General features: G+C 40.3%; 1 protein-coding gene across 1 annotated transcript in view; it reads left to right on the top strand.

Annotated features, from left to right (window-relative positions):
- Positions 1-19746, top strand: part of UST (uronyl 2-sulfotransferase) — a gene marked incomplete at its 3' end in the record, with an annotated part of 167240 nt that overhangs the window by 91915 nt on the left and 55579 nt on the right. Inside the window, exon 5 of the mRNA XM_080614498.1 lies at positions 13330-13483. Within this exon, the coding sequence (XP_080470624.1) occupies positions 13330-13483 (154 nt within the window). The remainder of the gene's footprint in view (positions 1-13329; positions 13484-19746) is intronic.

A 19746-nucleotide genomic window follows, 5' to 3' on the forward strand; every position in this document is an offset into this window, starting at 1 on the left:
GGATCTGACTTTTACAAAGCCCTGGTGGCTGGGCCTGATCATCTTCTTGTCCTGTATGTGCCACATGAAGGCACTCAGGATGATTTGCTCCATTACCTTCCGTGGCACTGAGGTCAGACTGGCAGGCCTGTAGTTCCCTGGATCCTCCTTCTGGCCCTTCTTGTAGATGGGAGTCACATTTGCTAACCTCCAGCCAACTGGGACCTTTGCAGTTAGCCAGGACTGATGATAAATTTTGAAAAGTGGCTTGGTGAGCACTTCTGCCAGCTCCTTTGGAATGCTTGGGTGGATCCCATTCAGCTCCATAGGCTTCTGTGGGTCTAAGTGGTGTCGCAGATCACTGATCATTTCCCCTTGGATTATGAGAGCCTCATTCTGCTCCTCATGCCTATCTTCCAGCTTAGGGGGCTGGGTACTCTGAAAATGACTGATCTTACTATTAAAGACTGAAGCAAAGAGGGCATTAAGTACTTCAGCTTTTTCTTCATTCTTACTGGTGCTTCTCAGATTCCCAAACAATAGTAAGAAAAACAAACCTGACTTGCAGTTAACATCACTGATTTTCACCATTGATGTGAGTGAATTTCTGCATAATGCTTGTCACAGGAAAAGCTTCTGTTTCCAGTGGTCTGCAGCTTCTGTTCCCAGCCTCCCCAGTGCAGCTACAGCTAACTTTAGGAGCTGATCCAGTGGCTTGGAAGGGTGACTGTTCCATCCAGTGCATTTTGGGACTGTTTCTTTTGGGGAAGGTGGTGCTGTCTGTTGGATTCTCCTGTACTTGTGATTCCTGGGTGAGGCTTTTCATTATGTCTTTGTGGTCATTGTATTACTCATCCTAAATGCTGGACTATCTCCCCAAGAAACCCCCAGGGGGCTTTCTTCTATGAACCCTATTTGGAAATGTCTTTATACTCAGAGGTAAACGTTTTGATGCTTTTTGTATTCATACTAGCTGTTAGCTACTAGGGACTTCTTTGTTCTTGATTGGAAAGGGTGTATTTCTCTGAAGTTTTCCATAAAACTATCCAGGCTGTGTTTGATGGCATTGTGTTACACCACTTCTGCCACTTCCTTGGTTCCAGTTGTCTGTCAGTTTTACTGTCAGATTATGTGGCTAGTTTCTAATGAGTATTTCTCTGGCTTTTGCTCCTTATTGACTGGAATGATTTTCTGTTCCCTGGTATTTCTCCCCATGCATCTGTCTGCTGCTGCGTCTCCGAACAACTTTTACTCTTCCTTTTGATCACAGGTACTCTCAAACTTCTTGCTGGTGAGTATTTTTCTAATCCATTTAATAACTCTGTGACTCTTCACTGAATCTTCTCCAGCAGTTCTATATATTAAGGGTAAGCATCAAAACCATACTCTGGACCTGTACCAGCTTCACTAATGCTGTATGCAGTAGAAAAAAAATAACTTTGCAGTCAGCATGCGTATACTTGCTAAAGCTGCAGTTATGCCAGAGCAAAAGGGCTTTCAGGACAACTCATTTTTCCAGTGTGTTTCCTAGATATTTTCCTAATCGTTCTTTACCAGGTTGCCATTTCCCATTTTATAGAAATGGCTTTCATTCCTTGTATTTAAATGTGTTAACCAAGGGGACATGAAGCATGCAAAATTACTAGCTGCTGTCCTACTGCAGTGGATGTTGTGAAGAAGAAAATTAATTGAATAATAAAAAATATAATATGCCCTTTATGTGTACTCTCAGAATGCTGGGATCCATTGGCCTATGTTAACAAAAAACAAATAACTTTTTTTCTCATGTGCCCAAGGAGCTCTAGAAGTTGTCAGTCATAACCTCTGCTGTGATCTGTAGTGCACAGGGTAGAAGCATCCACCTCTTTTTGCACAGAACTTAGGAATTTGGGATGTTTGCCTCCACTCAGGGACGTGTGCCCAAAGAGGTCACATTGCAGGACCAGGCTGACAGATATAATTTATCTTTGTCATATTCCAGTTCTTTTTCAAAGTCAGTGCTGCATGTATTTAAAAAGAATTGTGGGAGCCATTAAATTAGTAAAAATACTGATATATTTTTATATCTCTTTCTGAATTGAAGTTTATATACTGATGTTGCTGGGGAAAGCATCCGAAATATACATCAGAAACAAATATTAAAAAAATGTCTCATCTCCATGAAGGTAAAGATTTATATGCTGATACATTCACTGAGATTGCAGGTGTTATTAGTAGACCCAAGCAATACAGTGTTAGAGTGCAGAAGCTGTGAAGAACTAGAATAACCTGCAGAGAAACACCAAAAGCTATTTCAGGATAGGTGCAGGTTGTTGGCTGTGCTTTACCATAAATGCTGCTTGGCATCTATTAACCGGGACACAGCATCCTCATAGATAAGCTAAGGAAGTGTGGGCTTGATGAACAGGTAGTGAGGTGGATCAAGAACTGGTTGAAAGGAAGAAGGCAGAGAGTTGTGGTCAGTGGGGCAGAATCTAGCTGGAGGTCTGTGACTAGTGGAGTCCCTCAGGGGTCGGTGCTGGGACCAGTGCTGTTTAATATTTTCATCAATGATTTAGATGAGGGAATTGAGTGTACTATCAGCAAGTTTGCTGATGACACTAAACTGGGAGGAGTTGCTGACACGCCAGAAGGCTGTGCTGCCATCCAGCGGGACCTGGACAGGCTGGAGAGTTGGGTGGGGAGAAACTTGATGAAATTCAACAAAGGCAAGTGTAGAGTCCTGCATCTGGGCAGGAACAACCCCATGTACCAGTACAGGTTGGGGGTTGACCTGCTGGAAAGTAGTGAAGGGGAAAGGCACCTGAGGGTCCTAGTGGACGTCAGGATGACCATGAGCCAGCACTGTGCCCTTGTGGCCAAGAAGGCCAATGGCATCCTGGGGTGTATTAGAAGGGGGGTGGTCAGTAGGTCAAGAGAGGTCCTCCTCCCCCTCTACTCTGCCCTGGTGAGGCCGCATCTGGAATATTGTGTCCAGTTCTGGGCCCCTCAGTTCAAGAAGGACAGGGACCTGCTGGAGAGAGTCCAGCACAGAGCCACAAAGATGATTAAGGGAGTGGAGCATCTCCCTTATGAGGAGAGACTGAGGGAGCTGGGTCTCTTTAACTTGGAGGAGACTGAGGGGTGACCTCATCAATGTTTACAAATATGTAAAGGGTGAGTGTCAGGATGATGGAGCTAGGCTTTTCTCAGTGATGTCCAGTGATAGGACAAGGGGTAATGGGTGTAAACTGGAGCATAAGAGGTTCCATGTGAACATCAGGAAAAACTTCTTTACTGTGAGAGTGACAGAGCACTGGAACAGGTTGCCCAGGGGGGTTGTGGAGTCTCCTACGTTGGGGATATTCAAGGCCCGGCTGGATAAGTTCCTGTGTGATGTACTGTAGGTTACCGTGCTCTTGCAGAGGGGTTGGACTGGATGATCTTTTGAGGTCCCTTCCAACCCTCGGGATTCCGTGATTCTGTGAAAAAAACAAAGCATGAAGAAGCTTCAAGTCTGTGGAAAAGCCCCACTTGACCTCTTAGTAATCTTGAGCTGAATTAAGTAATTATAACAATCTTTGGGCAGCTATTCAAGATACTTGGTGTGTGCTCCAAGTGTTACAGATTGCAGAGAAGCAGAAAGAACTTTTGTAGGAATGCACAGAGGTGATGAGGCCATGGCTTTGGGTCAGGCTGAGTCAGGGGTAGGAAGAATTACACCACTCACGTTTTGGACACAGGAAGGCAGCTTGCCTCTCTCCAACACCAAACTGTTATCTTCCACGTGTGTATGTATGGACCTTCGTTCAGGCACAGGGGGAAGCTTGGCCGCTCCCTCCTGTCTCAGGGTAAATGGAAGATACAGAGGAATGTGTAAAAATCTAAAGATGTTCTTCTCTCAGTGGCTGGTAAGTGGCGTTTGCTTGTTTAAAAGTTGGCTGATTAGGTCAGGGTAAACTCACAGGAGGGAGAAGCATTAAAAAGACCACCCAGAGAGAGAAACAGGCTTTTTCATGTCTCAGTGGAGCCATGAATTCTTTAATTTCTGCAGTAGTTTCAGGCCACTGAGGAGTGATCTCCTTTAAAATTTCCTATGGTGTGGTAAGGAGATGCAGAGATAAAACATGGAGTCAATTTAATCTTACATTTTAATTAGCCTTTATAATTCAGTTCAGTATATCTTGTTTGTTCAAAGACAGGATGAATTATCGCCAGCATTAGTATGTAAGGAGTCATTCTTCCTGCGCTGTCAGGCTGCTGCCCTCTTCTTTCTTCCAGCTGCAATTTAATATCGGTGGTGTGTATTTAAGCATATGTGTGCATGAGCTCGAGGAGTGGGGACAACACTTTAGCATAATTTTCTAATGAAGTAAGACTCACGCAGCAGTTCCAGCTGTTCTGCATTTTTCCAGTTTTCCCCCTATGCCTAATTCCTAAATAACTTCTGACCCCACTGATCAGTTTAAAGCCAAATTTGAAAGACCAGTAGAAGACTTGGCGAAAGCCATGCTTCTGATGGTACCCCTGCTGAAGGGAAAGCCGGGCAAAGCAGAACTGCTGGACCTTCTGCTGGGTCACAGCCAGCAGCCACTGTCTTATGCCCTGCTTGGATGCTAGCCCCAGCTCTGCCATGTCCGTTTTGCTCAGTGCATGGAGGAAGTGGGGGATGGGTTTAAGAGATGAGAGAAAGATCTCTTGGGTCTTCTGTTTGAGAAGGTACTTGCCTTTAGTCCCTGCAATCAACATAAGAAATATTTCAGGGTTTCTGTTATTTATGAGCAGAGTTAATGTGTAAAGTTCTTGTTTTTCTTGAAAAAGTGTTTTTAGGTAGACAGGCTGTATCAGCGTTATTGATATTGGTTCTAATATTGCTTTTTTTAAACAGACAAAATAGCCACCACCAATAAAAATGAGTAAATTGGGGTGCTGTAGCAGCAGACAGTGCTGTGTGCAGCAGTGCTGATCAGTTTGAATGCTTTCCTTCATCTCTGACCTGAATTCTGAATTATAGGTAACAGTAAATCACATGCTGTATGAAGGCAGATACAGGCAGAGAGATGCAGTCTCAATAAATCTAAACCTAAACTTAGTTTCTGAATATTGTTTAGGGGGGTTTTGTTATTCATCAGTTTTGTGTTTTTTCTCATGTAGAAGCAGCTCTAAAAATTGAAGTTTAACACAGCATTTTGATGTTACAGCACTCCCTGTTCTTGGGCTCTGTGAAATGTCTCTGCAGCCAACAAACAAAAAGGGGGTAAATCTTCCAGAATTAGTGTCCTGGCTTCAGCAGTTGACTATATGTCATAAGAATAAGCCACGTGTTTGAAAGCAGGAGCACACTCTGTGCTGACAGCATGGTGTTTGAAAGCACTGCATGTCAGCCTGCTGATGATTCATAAGGGTTGGATGATACTTTTGCAATTTCTATGGCAAATAAATATCTTGCTTTGCCGTGGCTTAACCTCTGCGTGTGTCACTGGCCTGTTGATTTGGAATTAGAATTTAAGTTTTTCTACAGACTGGTAAGAGGTCAGTAAAACCACGGTGATTCTGTGATGCTGTTTTCATTGATTTAGAACACAGCCACGGAATATTTGTTGCAACACTCAAATTTATTAATAATGTGAAGATTCCTGTTTCTCCCTTTCTGTGGAACAAGTAATGCCACACAGAGCATAAATGTTTTGCAGAACATGCCTATTATGTGTTTTAACCATGCTCCACTAGCTTTTGAAAATGTGCTGGACAAATGCACGGAGCTGGCATAACAAGATGCTGAATGTCCATGACCCTTTGAGTGCAAATTCAGGTATGCTTTGTATGAACATCAGCAGTTCAGTCAGCTTGCACTGATTCTGTGGGGGGGATTGGGCTCTTTGAATGCCTTCTTGAGTCAACATCTTGAAACAGTGATTGCAGCCGAAGATTATCTACTAAAGTATTTTCATGTTGTGGATTTTTTCCTCCTTTAAATAAAAAGCAAACCATATGCACCTAGGAAATGTCATTTAAAATGCATTAACAAATAAAATATTACCCTCTGGGTAAGCTCTTAAAAGTAGGGAAATGTCAGCTAAACTTTTGTGCACTGCCTTAACACTGTGTCTTTATGTGTGTTCATTATAATCTAAACTTTTTGCTAACACATCGTGAAACACTTTCTACCATCATGTGAGGTCTGCCTTGTAAAGTACACATTTCATGAATGGCCACATGGTGCTGTAATCCCTCCTACAGCTTTCTTCCTCTTTTATACTACGTTTTTTTAATGATGTGAGTATGTAATGATGTTTTCTAACTGTGACTTGGTGGAAGGCTAAGCACAAATCTCATGTGCAATGTGACCTCAGCATGGTCTAAGGGGTTGTTTTCAGGCTTATTTTTTTAAAAAATACTGCACTCTGTCAAGTTTTTCCACAGATTTTAAGATTATCTGATTTAAAATTTATTTCCCTAGATTTCCCATGTTCTTTGCGTAATAGACTTTTTAGCCTTCATTCAGTTGGTAATGGAGAATTGTTGCTTGAAATGTAGTTACTGAAGGTGGGATCAGACATAACACCTAAATTATCTTTTTTTTTACTATTGGTTGGTTTCTGTGCTTACATTCTCACTGTAGATTAGATTATATTACCAGTTCAGGAGTACCTTAAGACAGATGTTGATTACTCCAAAGGAGTCCGAAAGAGACTAGGGAGAATGACCAGAGATACAAAGAATTGACCTGTGAGGAAAGATTGAAAGGGCAGAGAAAGAGAAAGAAAAATAGAGAAGACTGGGAAAGAGGGGACTGTGATAACACTTCTGAATTTTATATTTAAAAGGTTCTGTAGAAATAAAGGGACTATGCAGTTCTTTATGAGTAATGATAGCAGAAGTGGCGGCCTTAAATTGCATCAGCAGAATTCTAAATTGGGCATTTAGGAAAAGGCATGAACAAGGACAGCGAAGCAACGGGGTAGATTGAGCATCTTGGAGCTGGTAGTGGCAATTACACGACTGATCCTGCCTTCAGGCAAAAAGATGGATTATGGCAGTCCCAAGTCATTTCTAATCTTTCTCACCCTTGTGTAATGCATGATACAGACTATTTAGGTTTCAATCTAAAACCTTCATCTTTCCGAACAAAAATTTAAGTCTTGATCTAAAATCACCAATAACAGAGAATTTGCTGCCCTTGGTAAATTCTTCCAATGCTGGATTGTTCTCTCAGATTGTAAATTGAGAGTTATTTTTTCTCTTAATTTTTCTGAGAAATCTTTTTGCCTCCTTATTCTTGGATCTGAGAATAGATTTGCTCGCTTTATGAAGACTCCTTTTATCAATTTCTTTCCGTAGGTAAGCTTTCGTGTGTAATTCTTACGTGCAGTAGTGCAGTCGCCTCTGAGCCTTCTCTATATTTTTTCCCCTCTTCATTTTGTTTTCGAGCCGAAGAGTTTCAGTTTCTAGACATCTTTCAATTCCAAAACATTTCTTTTTTTCATCCTTCTTGTGACTCTGCAGTGAGCTTTGCGTGCACTTTGTTTAAAATGAACTCTGTTAGTGGTCGCATCAGGGCTCCTGTTTCTCAGAAAAAGGTAAACTAGGATTATTGGCCTTTAAGGTCTCACACGCTGCTGATAATCTGTGGAGGCATGCAAGTCCTTACCAGAACTGCTACTTCCCTCTGAGTGTCCTCTGCTTCTGATTCTAGGGTTTTATTTACTGTGCTACAGTGCATGATGTTTGCTTGTCTTGCTTGCCCTGTGTCTTGAGTAGCTCTTTGCCATCAAACCATTCCATTATTCTCTCCTTTTGCAACTTTGTTGTCTGAAAATGGTACCCATAGTTTTGCGCTTACCTTCTGAATCATAGATTATGATGTTAAACTGTGTAGATTCAAAGCCTCAAGCATGGTGACACAGCTTCCTCTGTTTGATGGTGATTATGCGGAATTTCACATCTCGTACAGGGCAGCCATGCTTTCAATTTCAGTTACATTGATTTTTACATACCACGCATTGTATACATAATATATACTGCCAGGTTACAATGTGGATTTTTTCTTATATCTAAGTTGCTGTATTTCAGTTTCCACGTGGACATTCCTAGCATTATGTTGTGTAGCAATCTGTGACAGCCATTTCCACAGGACAGCTGTAAGCACACATGATACTCTTGATAAATGTATTCATATGAGAAGCTGAATAAGCAGTGCCAAGTGCATTGCAACATCCTTTGCATTATAACCTTCCCAAGAAGTCAAGCCTCAAGACTTTATGTGAACATAACTATCTCAAGCCAAATGTGTGGTTTCATCCAATTTTGAAGATATATCTTTTCTACACACCATGTTTGTTGATTTAATACCAAATTCCAAAGAGCTGTATCAGCTGTTCTACTATTTGCTGGAAATTTATTGCAATAATTTGTAATCAGTTTTTCTGTTCCTCTGTATAATGTGCAACATTTGCATCTCTGAATTACAATGAAATGTTAATCAGGGGTCCAGAGAGATCCTGAGCAGTTTGGAAAGTCTTGGGAAAAAGTATCTAGAATTAAGTGATTTTAAATAATGCAGAGTTTGACTATAGCTGTTGTTAGTGCTTTGTGGAGAATTAGTGTTTTCTGTCCTACTTATTTCTGGCTGTAACTTTGCATTACATAAAGGGAAACACGATTAGTATTACCTTCTCAAGTGTTGCCTTTGCTTGAGTTGGGGATGTTATACAGACCCTGTCAGGATTTGTATCATTGTTGATGCTGTTAATTGTGAATTTATATATTAAACTACTTTGATATCCTCAGCATAATGAAAGACATAGGGGAAAAAAAACACCACCTCCTTGTTTGGCATTCATGAGTGCAAAAGACTGACAGCAATACAACATTAAAAATTCTGTGAGATTCACAGGATAGTGAAATAGGCAGCACCTCAGCCTGCTTCTCTGGAAATTTTTACAGCTCAGCCTTGAAGAGAGTCGTTGGAGCATCCCAGAGTTGCCTGGTACCTTGTGTGCAGAATAGGGTTGCTTTGCCCCAAGTGCATGCAAATTCGAGAAGTTACAGTGTCTTTTAATTTTAAGGTACCTTTTTCAGAAGACAGATTTTGATGTAAGTGCATCTTATTTCAGTCCTGAAAAGGTGAAAGTTGTATGTTAGTCCTTTTACATGACTTCCCCATGAAGCTGTGCTGCAGAGCAGGTAATGGAGGTGTAACATAATTGATGAGTAAAGCTTGCTGGGCAATTGTGTTCTCAGCATGTGATTCTGATTTGTATGAAGCTGTAGAAGGAAATTGTGCTGCCTTTCTAAGAAGGACACAATATGCTTGTCACTGTTAATATTAGGTGACTGTCAGTTCTTGTTTGCTTCCGTTACATTGAGTTTCTAATAACTCTCTCACTTGTTTAAGGGGAGATACTTTACATTAAAAGAGTAAAAGACAGCCCAAGTTCTTTCAGAGAATAGGTTACGAGTTGTCATTTCCTCAAGGAGTACTTTTTGCTTGCAGGGATGAAGAAGCCTGCTTCTGCTTGTGCAAAGGGTTTTGTGCTGAACAGAAATACAGCAGCCTCCAGCAGTGAAGTGAAATGAAAAATAACAGGAACTGAGAGATCCTCCATTCTAAAGCCAAGCAAATCACCTTAGTTGAAAAGGAAACCAACCCCAAAAGAAAACAATGTTAAACTCATAAGGGGGTTGCAAATGGTTTCAAACAAAGATATTGTTCATGTAAATCGTACAATTGGAATTCATCAGAGACATTTTTCTAAGGAGCAGACTTGCAATATCTGGCATACCTCTCTTTTTTGTTTCCTTTTATTATAAAAAAGATGGAGAAATGTATTATTAATGAACCTAAATGTCATTGATTGAAGCCTGTAAATAGTCTAGTTATTTTGATGGGCGCTCCAAAAATATACCTGTCACAGCAGAGCAGTTAAAACTAATGGGATTTAATAGTATATACTGAATAAATCAGGAGAAATTAAGTACAAGAAAAGGACTGCAGAAGATCTGTGTATACATTTTCAGTGCTTCTTTGAAATGGTGGTGTCCTGGCCCGCTCTACCCAGTAGCGATGTGCTGCTGGGCATGAGAATGATCAGATACATTTATCATGCAGAATGAAATCTTGATCCCACTCAGAGAAGGTAAGCGTTCTGCTCAGGCCTAGAAAAATATGATCATATCCTTTTTTGAATCCTTCACAATAGGTATCTGAGTATAAATAAGGTGACATGATGTATAATGAGAGCACAATGTGTTATTTGCAAGAGCACTTTCATGTGGGTGTTGTTAATTTGAGAAGTTTCACTCTGGAAAGCTAAGTAATATTTAACATGTTGTGATTGATAGGTACCTAAAAATATGCTGAGCATACTTGAACAAATGGAGCATTGATTTGCCCTTTTATTTCTCTCTCTAAATAGCTTAAGGTTATTGATTTCAGAGGGGTTTTTTTAACCAGGAGGATTTTTTATGCCATGTGAGTTCTGCTTAGCTTCCATAAAAAAGTCTCAGTGTAGTCCATAGAAACAAATGGTTGGAATTTTGAAGTATAAAAAACCATGGGGAAAAAAAAAAAAAAAAAAAAACAAAAAACCAAAAAAACCACCAAAAAACCACCAAAAAATACCACAAAACAAACCAGATTTGAATAAGAGCCAGAACAGACTTAATTTCTCTGAAAACTCCCTGCTTGTTGCCTAATGGAGCAACTGCAGCTCCGGACTATATACCAGGCTGATTACAGCGTGCAGGAAATCAGACATTTGAGCTGCCCTGTGTTTTGGGAGGGACACACTCTCCATTTAAGAAATAAGAAGTTCCTCTGTAGCTCTTTGTGAAAGAGTGACCTCCCATCTGAGCTGCCCTCCTGGGACAGACCAGCCTGCATGTGCCTCTTCTCAGAGCTGTTGGTAATGAATTTGCAGTTCACATGTTCAGGGACATGACCTTACCAGCAAAAGGCCGGGCTCTGACACTTTGGTGGGTTGGTTATGCTATCTGACCCCTCCTTTCACTTCAGAAGAGACAATATGTGTTGAATATTTCTATCTAGACAACTAATAGCTGTCTGCTTCTGATTTTTGTCTCTTCAGGCAAGCATTTAAGCTTAGTGCTCTCTACAGACCCTGGGGCAGGATATTCTTTCTCTTTGCTTCTCTGAATCTTGTAATCTTTATGTATCTTAAGACAACTTGCTGCTATCATCGCTTCTTACTGTCTCCATCGCTTCCCCTTTTCTTTGTACTTCACTGTCTTCTGTCTTTAGATTATTGCTGATCTTCATCAAGCAATAGGAAGATAATGTGTTTGGCAATTTATGTGCAACCTCTTCTTGCCAGCAGTTTCAACTGAAAAATATAGTTTTCATGGCTACCAGCCACGGCATTCACCAGAAGCTTTCTGCTTGAATAAATATTGTCAAAGCTTCATGCCCTCATTGTGCTATGGTATTTACAGGAATGTGCTTCCTTAATGTAGGTTTTATTTCTGTATACTGACGAAAAACAGCAAAAACAATCTCAGAGGAGAGTTCAGGGTACTGAATTTAGGATACTTCCCTTGCACACCCATGTCCAAACTGGGCTATGCACTAATCAGGAAGCAAGGAGCATCTGCCTTTTTAATTCTATTGGTTTAAAGTTTTATGCTGTCTATGCAATTTCAAATTATGGCAATGATCCTGCAACACTGAGGTCAATGAAATTACTGATATGCATCGTTATTCATGAGACAAGTCTTTGCAGACTCTAGTGGTCTGAGGAATCATGCAGACTGAAACTCAACTTGAAAATGTGGGATTTTTTTCTCTTGTCTTTTACTAGAACTCATTTTTTTTAACAATTTTGCTGGCTATTTAATATTTATGAGGAGACCTGATCTTTTATTATACCTATTCAATTATTCATCTGGCTCAAAAGATGAAGAGAAGCCAAGAGTGTTTTGGGGTTTTTTTTTAATATGAAGGGTGTCTTCAGTTTTCTCTCTTCTCATCTAATATTTTACATTTTAAGGGAAAATATATAAATTATGACTCATAAAATCATCAGAACAGCATTTAAATCATTAAACGTGGCTATGTCCTCAAGCTCCCAAAATTAAACCACAAGCTAGTGCTTAAGAATTGTCCTCCTGAGTTGGGGAAACAGAAGGGAGAAACATAATTCATGTTCTTAGGCAAATTCCAAGTAGAATTTATCCTGTGAAACTCTTAATCCAAAAAAGCTTTATTTTGTTCTTTATCTCTGCCAACATCTGTAGTTCATAAGTCTGCTCCATAGCATAAATGTTCATTGTCAGTTTTGACCACAGAAGAGAGTAAGCAACTTTCTTTTTTTTTTTCCTTCTGTTAGGCCCGTTCTTCTGATGCTGTGTATTGATACAAAATATGCAGTTAAAGTATTTTTAATACTGTGGAAATACAGTATAATCACAAGCCTCCTCAAGCTCCTTTTTCCTCCTTTTGTCTCTTTTTATCCTACCTATTAAACAGAAAATGTTTGTCATAAATTACCAGGAGGAGGCGTACAAGAGGGTAAAGTCAGACTGATGAGGTTTCTCTTTTCGTACCTAAATTGCAGGTACCTGTGCTGCATTTTGCTTTTGTATGGAGCCTGGTCACAGCTGGTTTTATGTTTTTCTTATCCTTGGACTTGCTTGTACTTGAAATAGATGCACAGTTCCTTTTTTGAAGCATATTTTTATATTGACTTCTAAAAAAACACCTTTATGCAGAGCAGTACAAGGATAAGGTGATGTATAACCACAAAATAACCTCAAATCCAGCTGGTGGTGCAAGCTGGGGGTGAGGGGAGGAAGATCTGCACAAGTTACAGCAAATATAAAGGTGGAAATATCATGCATATCTGTCAGTTCATCCAAAAGAAGCCTTTTGAGATAAGCTTGAATGTTGCAAAATCCTTTGCACTTACTGTACAGGTGAAGGTGTTCCAAGACTGCCTTATAGCAGTTTGTGTTAGGCATTGCCTGCTCTGACATTACTTCCTACATGAGAAATGTGTTGACAAAAAGTACTCATTCCTGAACTGAGCTGCAGAAGGTTCTTCATCTGAAAAAATCAAGGAGAAAACTCAAGAGGCTGATCTATTGACACAGTGCAAAAAATGGTCTTCAACGAAAATTTTTGTGCTATGTACGTAGCTTAATATGACACCATATTTACTGGTCATCTGAAAGAGTTCTTACATGCTTTTACAAAGTTTTGGTAACTACTGGTAAGCCTCTCAGTTTCCGTTTTAATCTTGTGAAAGCTCTGAGCTTGTACAGAGAGTAATTTGAAAACATTCAAATAAAAGATGGATACGTGTGCCGGTGTGAAATCTTCTGATGAGATTAACCCGTTTTTCTTCCCGCCAGGTTTGGAGGAGACCAGCCAGTGTACATCAATATCATTAGAGATCCCGTCAATCGATTTTTATCCAATTATTTTTTTCGACGTTTTGGAGACTGGAGAGGAGAACAGAATCACATGATCCGAACCCCCAGCATGAGGCAGGAGGAAAGATATCTGGTATGTTTAAATAAAAGGCTCTTATTGCCAATTTCCCATCATCACATAATGCTGATATCAAGATGCTTGAAAACATGGGAGGCTGAGGCATCTTGCATTTTTCCTCTGTCTTTGTCTTGCCTAGTCCTTCATTTCTGGTCAGCTTTAGTATGAATTCAGTGATTTGGTTTGATCTTGTATAAGCTGACAGGAAGTCGCAGATGGCCACCATTGAATTGTGATCCTTTCACCAAGTTGAATTTACACTCACTGCATAGTGGTTAGGCATAGTAATTCTGCCTATTTATCACTGTGAATATTCAGACAGGTTTTTAGGTTGGAACTATATCTGTAACACTGCTGCCTCAGAGGAGATTTGGGAAATGGAGCCATTTAGGGAGTCCAAGCCTCTAATGCTCTTGCTGGTAAGTTGAGCATAGTGTTTTTATACTAGGGTTCTGATCCTGGTTCTTGGTTTGGTTTTGTTGCCTTTTTTGGATTAAGAAGGTGGCAGTAATGCTGGATGAGCTGTTCTTAAGTTTTAATTTTGTGTAACTGCTGAACTGTCATAACACCTGTCCAGTCATTGTCACAGACCAAGATCCTGTGGCAGTAGGTATTCTATAAATGCTGAATGAGAAACACAGAAGCTAAGGAGGTGGTCAATGTGTTTAATACTGATCTCTTTGCATGCACACCAACACCTCCCTAAGACAACAAAATGTTGGAATTAATTCTTACCCTCTTTATAATGGAGATCCAGTTTGACTGGACTCAGCCTTCAGCCACACTCGAACGTGTAGAAGGTTCAGTGATGCAGCAGTGACAGGACAGCTTGATGGTCTGCTATAAGATGCTGCAGGCCAGACATCAAAACCAGAGAGAGCTGTGGCTTTTGGATAAGAGAGAGAGGAAGTTTTGACGATGTTTTGGAAGGGCAGTAGAGTACAAGATGTGTGGATGAGCTGTAGAGAGCACAGCTCTGAATGACTGCCATAGAACACATTTTAGTTCTAGCTGGGGTCAGATGGATCCAAGGAAGGCTGTGGTTTGTTCTTTTTTCATATGATAGGGCTGTGTTGATTTATTTTGTACTTTACTACTGTTGTTTGTCATGCAAAGCCCCGTGAACAGATAAGCTTATAGATTATGTGTAATCGAAGGCAGGGTGTTTGTGTGTGTATAGCTATGTTAGCTATAGCCTTAAACTTCAGTGATATCTGCTATACAGATATAAACTCCTTTCAGTGATGTTGTAAAGGGGTTTTTATTTGCTATATGTCTAGAGATACTGAAGAAGTCCCTTCATCAGCTGAGCAGGTTTTGACCTGCTCATGTGCAGTTGGAAGGCAGGCCCAAAAGCTTTGCATGCTTCTTTCATTAACTTTTGTTTCATCAGCAGCGAATGGGACAGAGGGGCTGCAGAAGTGAATGCGTGGTGGGTTTTTTACTGCATTATTACTTTGTTAGTGCGGTCATGTTTTCTATGTTGAAAATGTTGAAAGGGAGTTGTACAGGATGTACTTCACTCTGAGTGCCTCTACTTCTCATTTGAAGTGGAACATCCAGTGATTGACACTTCTCATGACTGAGTGACTCTGTAAAAGCTAAATTAATTCAGTACTGCCTGTGTAGTTTAAGATGTGGTATGTACAGCCACTGAAATTCTACTTCAAGCAGAACTGAAATGAATATATCTAATTCCTGTTGGTTTTGGTGGTTTAAAGCTAATAGAAAGAAATCACCTTGCATTTTGGTTGTGATGTTCTTTAAGAAATTGCTTATATGCACATGCATGTATGTGCACATACAGTGAAAGGGAAATAAAAGGTGGTCACCTGAGGTCAGTAGTCATTTTCTTTAAAAGACAGTTTGTCAGTCTGAGGCACCATCAGCATCCTTTATCAAAACTACTTTATATATCTATCCAAGAGTGCAGTACAGGCTGGGATCTGCCCGGCTCGGGGGCAGCTCTGTGCAAAGGGAACTGAAGATCCTGGTGGACAGTAAGCTCAGTAAGAGTAAACAATGTGAAGCTGAAGCAAAGAAAGCCAACAAGATGCTGGGTTGCGTTAACAAGGGCGTCACCAACAGAGATAAAGATGTCATTATCCCACTTTACTCAGTGTCTGTCAGGCCACACCTGGAATACTGTGTTCAGTTTTTGTCCCTGCTATACAAAAAACATGTGAGAAGGCTGGAGAGGGTCCAGAGAAGTGTCACGAAGATCGAAGGGCTGGGAAGCCTTCCTTACACCAGGAAGAAAGGCTGAGAGAAGTGGGTTTGTTTAGCCTAGAGAAAAGAAGGCTCAGGGGAGACCTTATCACCATGTTCCAGTATTTAAAGGGTGGATACAAAAAGTATGGAGACTGTCTTTTTACAAGGAGTCACATGGGAAAGACAAGGGGTAATGGGCACAAATTATTCCTGGGGAGATTCTGATTGGACACCAGAGGAAAATTGTTCACAATGAGAACAATCAGCCATGGGAATAATCTCCGCAGGGAAGTGGTGGATTCCCCAGTGTTGAACACTTTTAAGATTCAGCTGGACCGGGTGCTGGGACATGTAGTGTAGGTCATGCTTTGCCAAGAAAGTTTGGATCAGATGATCTCTGAGATCCTTCCAACCTGGTATTCTATGATTCTATTTTTGCTTTTTTGTTTTAAACTTCTCTGTTGGTAATTCAGCGTTAGAATCTTGGAAACATTTGTAGAATCTGTCCCACATGCCTCCTTGGCAGGCTTTGGCTGTCACTTGCACTGTTTGAAGAGGGCATTTGCTTCTGTCACAGTAATGTATAGACCACCTGCCAGAGAAATTAATTTTAACAAAACCCACTTATTCTGAATGTTAAGCATTTTTAAGAGTTGTGCTATCTCAACCACATAATATATTGCGTGACTGCATTTTAATCTTCCCCTCAGTGGTGTAAGGAAATCTGCTGGCATATATTTTTAAACTCAGGTAGTGAATTTTGTGGAATGGTAGCTTCGGAAGCTGCTAAATCAGTTGTCTGATCCAGCTGTGAAGAAAGTAAGCAGCTGTTTTACCTCTTAGCATGAGCCGGTGTGGCCCGTTAGCGCAGGACTGATGACTGGCCTGATTTCTGGCCTCATACCTTTTGCAATTCTTCCCTAATATTATTTCTTTTTTTTTTTTTTTTTTAATTGCAAAATGCACCGTGAGACATTTATTTTCACAGGGGAGTATTTGAAGGATAAACTTAGATTTAGCATATTAAATAGTTTCTATACTGATTAAAGTTATTAAACCCGAGTCATTTGGGATGAGGTGTGCCTGACTGCGAGCAGATATGTGAAAGCAGGGGGAGGACTTGAAGTCTTTACTTTTCTTCTTTCATCATGCTTCAGATCAACAGCTAAGAAAATACAAAACTGCTGATGGCTCCACAAACTTGAGCTCGTTGCTGAAGAGTCTGAGAAGCCTCTTGTTGACAGTGGTCATAGACTTACAAGATGGATTGGTTTTGTGTCTAATGAGCTCCTGCTTGGCCATCAGGTTGTGATATCCTTAATGGAAGCATTCTCTTCCCTCAGTTCTGATCCTTAAGAAAAAACGGGGTTGGAGAAAAAACAAAACAACAAACTTTGAAGTCTTGTAGTACCTTGGGTGCTGGGTTTTTAACTTTGAATATTTGGACTGCTGACATTGCAAAGATCAGAAACAGAGACAAATTTCCATCATTCACTGATCATTTGAAATTTTCTCTGAATAGAGCTTCAGGTTTTGATTCTGTTCCAGAGAAAACAACCATTCATTTAGGAGTCAGATAAACTGGTTTAAACATTTCGGTAAATGTCTGTGTTTACCAAAATTTAATTGAAAGCCAGGATAGAAAACAAGCCCTTTATTCATAAGTCAGATACAGCAGAGGCAGCTGCTGCAATGTGAGACTTTCCACCAGGATCAGCCGGCTCCTTGCCCTGATCCGGTGCTTTCTCTGCTGGAGTGAGTCACTGTCAATCAGCTAAAAAGATCACTTCCAAGCTCCCCAAAATGCATAGTGGCAACATGTAAGCATGACATATGGCAGAGAGGTGATGGGCTAAAACGATGTGAAGAGTCACCCTACCTTATGGTCTTGTAAGATAAATTCACGAGAGTTAATTTAAAGCTATCATAGTAAATATGTTTCAGGTTGAAGTGGAGTAAATATGCTTCAAGAAAGCAAGTAACCCCTTATCAGCACAGCTGTGGGTGCTGCTGGTACCAAGCAAAGGAAAAATACGCATCAGATGGTTGAGTTTAAGGCTTGAAAGTGCATAAGGTTCGAAGCACTCCTGATAGAGGGACTACCATAAATATTTGAAAGGTTTATATATAAAATTGTCCTTTCCAGAAGGCTTGTTAGCAATTACCTAGTATTTACTACAACTGCAGTGTGAGACATCAAATATAAAAGGTATGCATGGGTTTTTCAGCTTTCCTTAATACTTGCTGAAACTTTGATCTAAGACAGCTAAGGCTGAGTGAGTGTGTGAAACAGCATGGGATGTGTATTTTTGCCTGAATTGCAGGAAAATTGGTTATATATGATTCTGTTCTCCGTCAGGCTCTCAAATGGCATGGCTCCTAACTCAACTACAAGATCGAAAGGTTTTTGAGGTAATCTGTCAGAAGAGTGAGGTTTTTTATAAAAAAGATTGTTCATTAAATTAAGAACTTGTCACCTTCCTGTAGGCCATTTCAGATTTTCATTATAATTAGTGGTTAAGTTTGCACTGCATCTATGTCAGACTCAGCATAGTCTTTCAAATTCATCTCTGAAAATAAATATGCTTTTCTCAGCTAAAAATAAAAAACATTCTAACAATAGCCAGCTTCCGTTACGCTAAAGATCACTCATGCAAGTAATCCCATAAAGGAGCATCTGTCTTTTTGTCTCTTAAGTTAAATGTTAAAATGTATGTTAGTAGTGTGTTAGGATTACTGCAAAGGAGGGCAAAGAACATTAGGGAAATTTCAAGTCAGATTTCTTATAATAGGAACCACTCTTCTGTGGCAAAGATTGTCTTTTCTTCCTAAGTATTTAAACCAATGTTTAGGTTAGTTCATGAAGTTCAAACAAAATTGTAGAAAAAGCTGGATGGTTAAACTGTTAAACTCATATAGAACGTGGTTTTGTGCTCCTGAATTTTGAGAATTATTTTCATTAACATAAGAACATTTGCTAAATACATTTAACCAATTTTATTATTTATATCCCCAAATTTCTATCTATGATGAAAAATATGCTTTTATCAATTGCATTGGTTTTCTGACAGCAGCTAGCTGCCTTGGTTCCTGTCTTTATCTTTAAATAGAAATATTTAGCCATGGCTAATTGTATTGTGAATTGTCACCAGCAGTAACACATGGAGCTTTCTCCTTCATGACTTACGTTTCTTGAACGTTTTCAGTCTGCCAGGAGCGTGACCTCCAGGAGAGACCATGGTATGGAGCCCATGCCTCCGTCTCCTGACTGTCACTCTCATGAGTGTGTTTCTGTATAAAAAAGGCAGTGGGAGAGTTGCCTGCCTGCAGGTTTGGTGCAGGGAGGAGTAGAAGGTTCATTCTAGATGGGATTTTTCTGTTGCGGACCTCACAAGGGGCTATGTATGTCTGTTGATTGAACCTTGGAACTTTTAAGGAGATTCTGGTGAACTTGGTTAACATTATGTTGGAAATCTGAGGCATGCAGAGGTTAAAATGATTTGCCTGTGCCAGTGTAGTGCATACCAGATATTAGGGAGTTCTGACCTGTAGTTAAGAGACTAAACACTTTATGCACCCTCAGTGTTTTCCCTAACTTACCCCCATACATACTCATTTTGCTCCCCGTGTTACATATCAGTGCTGAGAAGCTTTGAATTGGCCATTCAGTGTCCCACACCGTGTCCTGAGCTTCACAGCTGTAGATGTGGTTTGGGGATCACACAGTAGCATCAATCTCTGCACATGGGACTGGGCTGCTGGGAGGACACTGCTGAAGCACAGCCACCTGTCAGCTGACCCAATTAGAACAGTTTGCTGCTTCTTCCCTCTAATGAGTGCTTTTAATAGTCCCAGCTGTTCTCTTTTGCTGCATTAACTCTTCACAGCAACATTTCTGGGCCTTTTTTGGAACCCTTCATCTGCTGTGTATGTTCTAAAGTGCCATCTTTCCCTTAGATGCTCCCATTTTGTATTAATAATTTATTGAACCACAGAGTTAATGATAATTCAGACCTTAGCTGGAGGAGGGACTGATTAAACAACTTACAGTATGTAGTGTTAATGGA

The sequence above is a fragment of the Psittacula echo genome, assembly GCF_963264785.1.
Source record: "Psittacula echo genome assembly, chromosome: 4".
NCBI classification, from domain to species: domain Eukaryota; kingdom Metazoa; phylum Chordata; class Aves; order Psittaciformes; family Psittacidae; genus Psittacula; species Psittacula echo.